This window comes from Ursus maritimus, unplaced genomic scaffold (assembly GCF_017311325.1).
Source record: "Ursus maritimus isolate PB19 unplaced genomic scaffold, ASM1731132v1 scaffold_12, whole genome shotgun sequence".
NCBI lineage: Eukaryota > Metazoa > Chordata > Mammalia > Carnivora > Ursidae > Ursus > Ursus maritimus.
In genome coordinates, this window is record NW_024423564.1 from 13,365,137 (window position 1) to 13,376,505 (window position 11,369).

The 11,369-nt window shown below is 45.3% G+C and overlaps 1 protein-coding gene across 1 annotated transcript; it reads left to right on the top strand.

Moving 5' to 3' along the window:
- Positions 1-468: 468 nt before the first annotated feature.
- LAMTOR5 (late endosomal/lysosomal adaptor, MAPK and MTOR activator 5) lies at positions 469-5,457 on the top strand. The gene is made up of 4 exons (XM_040626927.1): positions 469-625; positions 1,437-1,498; positions 4,372-4,489; positions 5,144-5,457. Exons 1-4 carry the CDS (start codon positions 591-593, stop codon positions 5,202-5,204), a joined length of 276 nt encoding a protein of 91 aa, XP_040482861.1. The 5' UTR covers positions 469-590; the 3' UTR covers positions 5,205-5,457.
- Positions 5,458-11,369: the final 5,912 nt, after the last annotated feature.

An 11,369-nucleotide genomic window follows, 5' to 3' on the forward strand; every position in this document is an offset into this window, starting at 1 on the left:
TCTTTACAAGCGACACCTTTCCCAAACTTTTCCCGCGCCCTCGCCAAAGGAAGAACCAATGTCTTCGTTAATCCCTCCCCTTCCCAATACCTAGCTTGGGGTTTTCACCGCGGTCCAGGCGGTCCTCTAGCCCCTGCGTGCACGTCACCTCCCCCACACGCCTGTGCAGCCCGGCGCCAGGGTCCCGCGTCTCTCTCTGTCCCCGCCGCACCGCCTGGATCTGACCCTGTCTGACCCGCCCGGTGATTGCAAAACGCAAACAAGATCTGGCCTGGAGGTTTCGGAGTCGGTTGAATGGGAATCCAAAGGTTGACATCGCTGAGACACAAGGCCAGGCCGGAACCGAGGCCCCGCAGCCCCGCCGCAGGCCTCTCCCCCAGCCGCAATCACTCGCGCCAGCCGGCTGAGGCTCCGGGCGGCACGAACTCCTCCGAACACAACGCGGAGGTTGTCCGCAGAAGTTTGTCCCTTTGGAGGCGCCGTCCCCCTCTGCGCCCTGCGCGGGTCATGTGAGCGAGACGCGCTCCGGACCTGGGGCGGAGAAGGAGACGACGAGGTGCGGGATCCCGGCCGGCTGGAAGGCGGGGGGGATGGAGGCCACCTTGGAGCAGCACTTGGAGGACACGTGAGTAGCGCGGCGGGGGGACGTGAGCGGGACACGGGGCGCGCGCTGCGAGTGCCGGCCGGGCGTGTTGGGGACGCCGCGCGTCGTGGGGGGGGGGGAGCCCTGTCCTGCGGCCGCGGGGTGGAGGGGTGACCCGGAATTAAAATCCCGCAATCTCGCCGGGGCTCCGCACCCTCTCCGCAGCCCAAGGCCAAGGCCAAAACCGCCCGTCGCCTTGCAGTTGTCTGTATGGCAGGTCATTCTTTAGTTTTAGGAAATGGGTTGATTTGGGGGAAGGTTGTTAACGGCTGTGCAAAGCCTTGCAATGTAAACACAAGGACACAGGTCTCTCCTCGCGTGTGTAAACAGTTACTGGGTGCTTAGGGAAGTGAAAGACATCTCTTCCATTTTCGAACAAGTAATATCCACGTAAAGTATGAAATTGAAAGTGTAGGAAGGCGCACAGGGAACCAGCTCCCTCCCACCAGTGCCCTCAGTTTCTCCCACTTCCCCTCCTGGAAGCAACCGGTGTTAGTTTTTTCCGCATCTTTAGCAATGACGACAAAATACGGATATTGCCAAATTTGCGGCCCTCCAGAGCTCAACAGTACCCGACACGCACAGTCTTTTCTCCCATCAGACATAAATTGGTTTAACTATTAAATTTAAATTAGTTCATTGGTCTCAGAGGGGGTGATAAAAAAGACAGAGAAACACTGGTTTAAAGCACAACAATGCCTGGTACATAGAAACACCTATATGTGTTGTTATGACTATTTGAATTCATTTTCTGATACCATCTGCTTCATTCCTCTGGTGCTCCTGGAATTAGAATGAAGAATCCATCCATTGTTGGAGTCCTGTGCACAGATTCACAAGGACTTAACCTGGGCTGTAAGTATCTCACAATCAACTCTTTGGTGGATTGCGCAGCATTTGATATTGACTGGGACCCTAGTGTGCTGTTCTCTAGTTTGTACTTCCTGTTCCCCTGCCCCTTTCTGGGTACTTTTGTGAGAGTAGAGTTTATCTCCAAACAGGATTAGAAAATGGAAACTTTTCAGTTGGTATTTATGAAGGTAGAAGGAGTCCTCGCAGTTCTAGCACTATAAATTGTTGCTACTAAAATAGTATTTGAATAATTTTAAATTGGGTCTAGAAAGGACCTCAGGTAATAACATCAGGTACCATTTGCTGAATGTGTGTAGACCGCTAGGGTTTGTGTACTTTATCTCTAATTTTCACAATAACCCAGCAAGGTGGACGGTGCTATTTTGTAGTCCAACTACACTTAATAATAAGAGAGTAGGCAGTAGAAATGGGAGCTTCAGAGTTGAACACACTTGGGTTCGGCCCCCTGCTCTTCCTTTGCTAATAATGTGAATTTGGACCAAAAATAGCCTTTCTGAGCCTCAGTTTCTCTACTAGGTTGTTTTTGTTGGTTGGTTAGTTGGGGGTCTAGAAAGGGGGTCTGATATCTTATTCATATAAATCCTTATCTGCAATGTAATATACAATTTCTTGTGGACACATTAACTTCTCCCCGTCTGTATCAGGAATTTCAAACCCAGGGGCGCCTGGGTGGCTCATTCGTTAAGCGTCTGCCTTTGGCTCAGGGCGTGATCCCAGGGTCCTGGGATGGAGCCCCGCATCGGGCTCCCTGCTGCAGTGGGAGCCTGCTTCTTCCTCTCCCACTCCTGCTTGTGTTCCCTCTCTCTCTGGCTGTCTCTCTCTCTGTCAAATAAATAAATAAAATCTTTTAAAAAGAAAAAAGGAATTTCAAACCCAAGTCATCCTCCATGGTCAAGATAATCTCCACTTGGTCCAGATGGCCCAAGCGATTTGGTCTTTCATTAAATGGGAATTTACCTAGAGCTTTTCTGGGTCAGTCTTGTCCATGAGTTTTAAGACTTTTGTTTGTAAAGAACATGGTCCTTGGTTCCCTCTCACGTCAGAGGCGGCACATCACTAAACAGGCAGCCCGCTGGTGTACCTCGGCCCGGACCCCGCACGAGCACCGAGGCCACCCGCGCAGGCGCAGCCCTCAAGCAGGCCCCCGTGGGCCACAGGGCGGTGCTGAGCCGCCAGGCCTCGGGCAGCAAGGGGGCGTTAGGTAGCAAAGGTCAGGGCAGTTGGCTGACATGGGTGGAAAGGACACGAGCTGCCAAGGCTATGCCGATCCAGGATCTCTGTCCTGGGTTGTTGTTTAATAACGATAGTAATTATAGAATTGCATTTATTGAGCGCCTACTATGTGCAGAGCACCGTTCTAAGTGCTTTACCCAAGCTAAGTCCTTTAATCCTTGTAACAACCCTGTGAGGCAGATGAAGAAATTGAGGTTGAGTAACTTGCCCCAGGTCATAGAGCTAGGGTTGAGCTAGGATTTCAGTCTGGCTCCAAAACCTCTTAGTCACAGTGCTGTAAGATTATATAACGTGTGTAAAACACTCAGCACAGACCCCAGACGTGATGCTCAGTACATGGTAAGAGTTACAGAGGAGATAAATCCTGGAGGGTAAGTAACTAAGACATTTAGCTAGTTCATGTCAGAACTCGTAAACCGAGGCCTCCTACCTCCTTGTTCCTCTTTACTGCAGGAATTTTTAGAGCTCCGAATTTCTGCTGGGAGGGTAACTGAAAGAGGTAGTCAGTGTAACTCAGATTTTACACAGATCATGTAGCTGGGAGAAAAAAGGCAGATTTACTTGAGGTGTTTGTTGATGAAAAGGCTGAAATTCAGGTGTGGAAATCTAAAATGAAATAAGTTCCTTCAAGAAACACACAAGGCCCAAAAGACTGCACCATCTGTCCAGGTGGCGTGTCATGAAACCGTGGTAAGTCCTCCGACCCTGCCGCACTGGTGTGCCCCGTTACCTGCCATAGTGCCAGGCAGGCGAGCTCGTGTCGCCTTGGTAACGTGGAAGCATAGTGTACAGTTCGTAATTATCTTTTTTTTTTTTTTAAGATTTTATTTATTTGACAGAGAGAGAGACAGCCAGCGAGAGAGGGAACACAAGCAGGGGGAGTAGGAGAGGGAGAAGCAGGCTCCCAGCGGAGGAGCCTGATGTGGGGCTCGATCCCAGAACACTGAGATCACGCCCTGAGCTGTAGGCAGACGCTTAACAACGGAGCCACCCAGGCGCCCCGTAATTACCTTTTGCATCGGGCACCCAAGATTCAATTATTATTGGCAGGCGAAAGCAAACATTAACAAAAAGCCAGTTAGGTTTGTATTTGAAAACAGCCAGTTTATTCTGGTTGAAATAACTGCTCACAGATTATTCCATCAAGGTGATGTTACAGCTGAACTCCTGCGTAAAGACTTTGTATCCTTTGAGGTTGAGCTCATTAAAAGGAAATCAGATCTCCCATGAGGAATTAATTACTTTCAACAAGCCTCTTGCCCTGACTGCTTTTTGTCAACTTCACCTCTGAGCGTCTTGTTGGTTTCACTAAGCTTCCCATTTACGGCTTTCAGATTGACTTGAATTATAGCTTCCTGTGTGCGCGAGAAGGTGTTTAGAGATGGTGATGAGAGTGATTGAAAATTGAGTGTCTCCTGACGCTTTATTGATTGAAGAACTGTTGTCTGGCTTTCTCGTTTATGTAACCAGCTGAGTATCAGGACAGAATCATTTCATGTCAGTACCTCACCTAAAAGACCATTATCCGAGGATTATTGTGACTAAATCAATGAGAGAGACTCTTGTAGCTCCGCACTCATTTTTGGACAGTCAGAGGACATGATTACTTCTCTGTCTTCCAGGCCGTGGGACCCTGTCAGATGAGCATGCTGGGGTGATATCTGTCCTAGCCCAGCAAGCAGCTAAGCTGACCTCAGACCCCACTGATATTCCTGTGGTGTGTCTAGAATCAGATAATGGGTGAGTAGATGTTGACAGATCCTTTCCTTTTTAATCAGAAAAGTCCCTGGGAAGGTCGAGTGGGGCCTGCCCTGTGTTATTAGTGATTTGCATTCAAAGACCTTGGAGGGACGTTCTTCATCCTTTGGGCCACAGGAGGAAACAGACTGACCTCTGAAGCTAACGTGCTTTCAGACCACAACGACATTTAAATGACGAGTAAGAATTGTCATGACTCTCAGTCTATCAAGAAAAAGAAAGTAATAAATAGCACAGAACAGAAACTACTTCCATAGTAATAGAAATACTAAGTATAAACATAAATACTAAAGATATTCCAAGCGAGCGTCCTCAGAATAACAGTACGTGAGGCAGAATACGGAACTGTGCACAGGACGATCAGAGTCTGGTAAAAAGAGAAAAAAAATGTATCCATACGTGCAGGTAACAAAACACAGGAGTGGCTGTCTCTGAGCAGTAGGATTATAGATTCCTTTTGTGTATTTTATACTTTCCTGTATTCCCCAGATGTTTTCTTGTGTTCATATATTGCTTTCATACATTAAAAAAATGATAAATAACATTTTCTTTCGTTGTATCCTAAACCAAACAGCATCTTTAATCTTCAGCAGACTCCCCCTCACAACATTTTCCTATCTTCCGCTTTGCTTTCAGGAACATTATGATCCAGAAGCATGACGGCATCACAGTGGCGGTGCACAAGATGGCCTCTTGACGGCTCCTGTCAGCTCTCCGGCAGCCTGTCCTAGCGGCCCGAGCCTAGCTGTGCAAAGTATCTTGAAGAACTATGAAAGTCCCAGTAGTTAGGCCATTTAGTGTGCACTGGGCACTTTTCTGTTAATTTTAGAGGAAACTGCTTTTTGACACTCAGTGGACTGACCTAATTAGTAAGAAAGGATCATGTTTTGAAGTCCAGGTCACTTTGTACATAGAATTTTCTTACGTTCAATAAATCTGGTCAGAGAAAAGCTTGGATCTCTTCTGGATTCTTTAAATTCTTATCATTTGTTCATTTTTTTCCAGTTATCAAATTCTAATTTTTTTTTAAGGTCTTTGCTCCAAATTATGCTCTTTTCTTTCAGAAGCTTCCTTCCATTCTCACACAAGTGTCCATGGATATTTAAAACAAATTAAGCCTCTTCCCACCCCGTAATAACATAATAGCTAATTATCATTAAGAACTTACTATATACCAGGAACTCATCTAATTCTCACTGATAACCTTATATGGTATGTACTCTTAGCTGCCCCATTTTGCGTTTGTGTAACTAAGGCTAAGGGATTTACAGAGTAACCATTTGGATTTGGATTTAAGACTCCCAACTCAGGGGCGCCTGAGCGGCTCAGACCATTAAGCGTTTGCCTTCGGCTCAGGCCATGATCCAGGCCCTGGGATCAAGTCCCACGTTGGGCTGTCTGCTCAGCGGGGAGTCTGCTTCTCCCTCTCCACCCCAACTCCTCCCCCTCTCCCCCTCCCGCCCATGCTCTCCCTCTCTCTTATACTCTCTCAAATAAGTAAATAAAATCTGGAAAAAAAAAAAAGACTCCCAACTCCGAGCTTGTACTTTGAACACCAGACCATTGTAAAAATGGCATGTTTGGCCAGAAAAAAAAATTAACCATCTGAACATAGAAGACAACATTATCTTTTCTTTAACCTCTATAGTTCTCAACAGCAGAATGGTGCACAGGCAGGCACAGGTGACCTCATTTTGTTGAATTTAAATGCAGCTCCTGTTACTCTTCAGCAATGTAATACTTGACAGTATAAAAAAAAACTCCAGAATATTATTTATTCAAAAATATCAAGCGGGATGCCTGGGTGGCTTAGTCGGTTAAGCGTCTGCCTTTGGCTCAGGTCATGATCCCAGGTTCCCAGGTTCACATGGGGCTCCTTGCTCAGTGGGGAGCCTGCTTCTCCCTCTGCCTGATGCTCCCCCCTGCTTGTGCTTGTGTGCTCTGTCTGACAAATAAATAACATCTTAAAAAAAAAAAAAAAGAATCTCCAAATAAAAGATACTATAAGAGGATACAAAGATTTTGCCTAAGACCTGGTTCCAGCGTTCAAGTTCGTACTTAGATAGAAGGCATGTGCGCATAGGTTGTCTTCACCAATACTTGACGTGTAGTATAATGTTTGCTTTATATATTAAAATATGTTTCCATGTTACATTGTATTTGCCGGTCTTGCCTGCCTCTGCATAGGTTCTGCGGGCAGGTGCTTTGTCTTACACAAGTGTATTCCAAGTACTTAGAACAGTACTAGGCCATAGTAGGCACTGATACGTGCCAGATAGAATCATATATAACCAACAGAAGAGACTTTTGTGGAAAGACCTAGGCCTTTCCAGGCCGAGGGAGTGGCAATAGCAAACACCAGTGAGAAACCAAGGGGGCTATTTCTGTACTAATGCTTTAGTTCGGTCTGTGGGGTAGGAGGTGAGGAAGCTGGAAGTTCGGGCAGCTACCCCAAGAACCTGAGTACCTACTTCTTAGGAATCCTGGGCCTTATCCTGTTAGCAGAATAGAGTTCGGAATAAGTAGGCACCAAATTTGAGCTTAAAGATTAATGTGATGAGGTAGACCAAACTCACTTTTTCAAGCAGAAAAACTTCTTCTTAGTATGTATTTCCAATTCTTACCCCTGAGTGATAAAAGCCGATCTTCACTTTTTTGCTACATGCTAGACCTATGCTAAACAATTTACATGCATTTAGCTCCTTAAATCCTCTTACAAGGTATTATCCCCATGTCAGAGAGGAAGAAATAGGCTCAGCAAGATAAAGTCCTTAGCTCAGGATCAAATATGAGACAATTAAAAAAACAAATGGGCAGAAAGGAAACGAGAAGGAAGAAGTAAAGATAATTGAATTGTCTAATCTAGAGATAGGAAGAACTAGGTGCCCTGGAAAGCAGCAGTCAACTCAGAGGGAAGGATTACAAAGCAAAGAGCAAAAATGGCTGGGTTTGATATTAGGTTATGTTGAACTTGAATTTGTATTCAAGTTCAGGAACAAACATGTATCAGGTGCTGACTTTGTAGCAGGCACAGTGCTACACTTGCCTTTGCCTGTAGAACAAAACCTGAAACTGTTACCCATGGTCTCTCAAGCCCTGGGAGATCGGCCCCCGGCCACCCCTTAGGCCACATCTCAGACCACCCTCTGCCGACATGTAGCCCGTCTGCCTAGCACAGCACCTGGCACATAGGAGGCAACTTTACTGAATGAAATTAATACATGAACATACTTCCTCATCTATTCTTCATAACAACCTTCGAGGTAGGGCAGAGTTCACCCACATTTATTGATGGAAAGAGCGCTGCGAAGAACTCAGGGTTAGAGACGGCTGATTTTGTATACAGAGCGGCAGCTAAAGTGGGATTGTACGCGATCGTATGCCGCTGAAGTAGGGTTGCGTGTGTGTGCTTACACACAGATCTCCTATCGGTTCTGTTTGTCTACGATCTCCATATATTGTTAGTCCTCACAAAAAAACTTGCAAAGTAGTAGCAGCTACATTTTACAGATTTGAGAACAGACTCAGGGTAACCTGTCCAGTGTCTCCAGGCTTAAAAAAACCGCAAAGTTGAGATTCTAGCCAAGTCTGCGTTTCCCACCACACCCAAAAGCTCCCTGTATGCCATAGGTGCTCTGAGTGGTTCATGGGGCGGGGGACACGACTATGCGTCCCTCCCAGTCTCCGTGGGTGAGTGACTGTTCCCTGCCCTTTGAACCTGACCTCCAGCCCTCAGCATCAGAGCTATCCCTAGGAAGCCCAGCCTCATCTCATCCGGCTATCAGAATCATAGGTAGCCCTGCTTTAAAAGAGCAACAAGTGCTCCCCACACCCCCCCAAAATGAGTCCCAGAGATGTTTACTCGAAAATGCTTGTTAGTATGTAAGTACAACACAATTAGGAACACTGTCGGTAACCACAAAGAACTGTCTGAAAAGCCTTCACCTGCTCTCTTTAGGGTTTTGCCCTCTGCGGAAGGTCCTTTGGATTCTTACCATCAGCATCACGCAACTGCGTAACCCTTTCCATCCGTAACACTCGTAACACTCGCAGGGCCTCTCCCCGAACCACTAAGCTGTGCATTTGCTGGCACTTTCATCAAAAGGTATTACAGAGTTTGGTTTTAAGAGCCTGAGAAACCCCTTATTTTTATAAAAGAGGATGCATAAATATGGGCAGATTTTCCAGATAAAACAAGAAAAACACACTGTGTTTCAAAACCTAGAATGCTGGTGCTGGGGAGATGAAAGGCGATTTCCTGCTGCCTTTTTTATTATAGTTTATTTTTTGATGTGGAGGGTGGAACAGAGGAAGGAAACGGGATAAGAAAGCTGAATTATCCCAGTCATTTTCAAGGAAACGTAGCCATTTCCAAAATGCCAGAAGAAAGGCTTCATTAAAACTCCAAGTGTATCCTTCCCACAGGAGGTGTTCGGAATGAAGGTATTCGAGAATACAAAAAAGGAATTGAAACGGGGCTTCAACTCCAGATTACTAAGTAAAATGAGCCCGTACACAAAAGGTCACACATACAGGCAGAACGTACTGCAGACTGCCACTTGTAGCCAGGAAACTATCTCCCAGCTCTGGGAGAGTTGAACATGACCTGTCAAGTAAGCGTGTTCTGAGGAGCTCCCAGGAGCAGCGCCTGGATCAAAGTTCCGGGGCCCCAGGGGATCCCTCCTACACTGTTGGTGGGAATGCAAGCTGGTGCAGCCACTCTGGAAAACAGTGTGGAGGTCCCTTAAAAAGTTAAAAATTGAGCTACCCTATGACCCAGCCATTGCACTACTGGGTATTTACCCCAAAGATACAGACGTAGTGAAGAGAAGGGCCATATGCACCCCAATGTTCATAGCAGCAATGTCCACAATAGCTAAATTGTGGAAGGAGCCGAGACGCCCTTCAACAGATGACTGGATTAAGAAGTTGTGGTCCATATATACAATGGAATATTACTCAGCTATCAGAAAGAACGAGTTCTCAACATTTGCTGCAACATGGACGGCACTGGAGGAGATAATGCAAAGTTCCGGGGCCCCACACCCTGCCTCCTGCATAGCGTTCAACAATCAACTGAGGTATATTAAAAATTGTAAGGGGCGCCCAGCTGCCTCAGTCGGCAGAGCACGCAACGCTTGATCTCGAGGGTGTGAGTTGGAGCCCCATGTTGGATGTAGGGATGATTCAAATAAACTTTACAAAAAATTTAAACATAAATAAAAATTAAAAACCTATTCTACTTTCCTTCCTTGCTTTTCATACATAGTTGTTTCCTTTCACCCTTACTATTTCTAGGTAGTTGTGATTACATATATTAACTAGAATCTTAACCCCTAGAATCCTTAATTTCTTAGGAAATCAGAGAAGCAAGCAGTTGTGGACTGTTACACTGGTATTCTGTGAACTGGCAAAATTACAAATACATTTCATAATTTCTAGTGGTGTGTCCCGCCTCATAGCAAATTTTTCAGGGTGGTACAAAAAATACTTACCGATAGACTCAAATATCCTTAGGTCCTCTGTATAAAAAGCCAAAAGTAAATAAACTTACGTTTAGTAATTAATATTCTAGTGTTTTATCTTACTTGGAAATGATGTAGATATTCAATGACTATTCATCATTTAACCTAACTTAGTAGAACTTTCTCCTAGTTTCCAAGCAGTGCCCTCACTCCCAACCCAGTTTCTTTTTGTCCCTTCTGATAAGAATGACCTCCCTGAAGTCTGCATTTCAAAGAAATGGCTCTGGCTACCTGGAGAGCAGAAGTAGAACATTTACATCTCAAAGGCACAGGGAAAAGATGTAAATTCCACCAAAAAGGACTTTTATTCCCTAATCCAGATGTTTTATAGTACCTGCAAGCTTTTTGAGATGAACAGAAGTCTGGGGATGGTAGAATGGATAGTGGGCTTTGACCTGTTTGTAGAGCCACATTTCTGTCCTTGTAAAGATGAGATTTGTGAGTACATTTGTTTTTAATTCCTCAAAGAACTGGGTTGCAGGTGATATCAAGAATATCAAGAGGCTGACTGACCCTCCCATCCACCTACACGATCTTCAATTTGCTGGGTCCAGATAAGAATAAGAATTTATTTATTATTCATTACTGGGATCTTTCTTTCTTTTTCTTTCTTTTCTTTCTTTCTTTTTTCTTTTTTTTTCCTTTTCCTTCCTTCCTTCCTTCCTTCCTTCCTTCCTTCCTTCCTTCCTTCCTTCCTTCCTTCCTTCCTTCCTCTTTAAAGATTTTATTTGACAGAGAGAGAGCACACAAGCAGGGGGACCGGCAGAGGGAGAGGGAGAAGCAGGCTCCACGCTGAGCACACAAGCAGGCTCGATCCTAGGACCCAGGATCATGACCCGAGCAGAGTGGAAGGCAGACACTTAACAGACTGAGCCACCCAGGCGCCCCCATTAGGGGGATTTCAACTAAGATGGAAATTAAAAGATTCTCACACTCTAGATTTAGAGCTGTGTGACTTTATGATTTAGTAAATCCTTTCACAGTGGCTTGGGAATGTTTTTCTTTCCCTTTTGGGTACATAGTTTCACTTTAGTTTAGGGGAAGAGGCCTTTTAAAAAGTTCCTATCAGGCTCTGAATATCAGCTTCCCATGTGGCCAACTTTTGACCACAGAGCTCACTAAAAATCCTTTCAAATATCTTATCAGCACTTTTTAGCTAGACGAACAGTAAATATTTTTCTTTTTCTTTTAAACCAGTGGTATCCCTATCAAATGACTCAAAACCCAAACTAACAAACCTTTTATGACTTAACCAGGGACAGAAGAGGTGCCCCCAAGGAGGGTGCAAGAGATACTACCTCCCAAGACCCTGAGTTACTCCCAAAGAGAAGCCAGAG

Bases quoted from the DNA above. Each gene is read 5' to 3' on its own strand.
- LAMTOR5 (XM_040626927.1), top strand. From the start codon at position 591: ATGGAGGCCACCTTGGAGCAGCACTTGGAGGACAC. The intron at 626-1,436 runs GTGAGTAGCGCG...TCCTGGAATTAG, and splicing joins GAGCAGCACTTGGAGGACAC to AATGAAGAATCCATCCATTG. The intron at 4,490-5,143 runs GTGAGTAGATGT...CTTTGCTTTCAG, and splicing joins TGTCTAGAATCAGATAATGG to GAACATTATGATCCAGAAGC.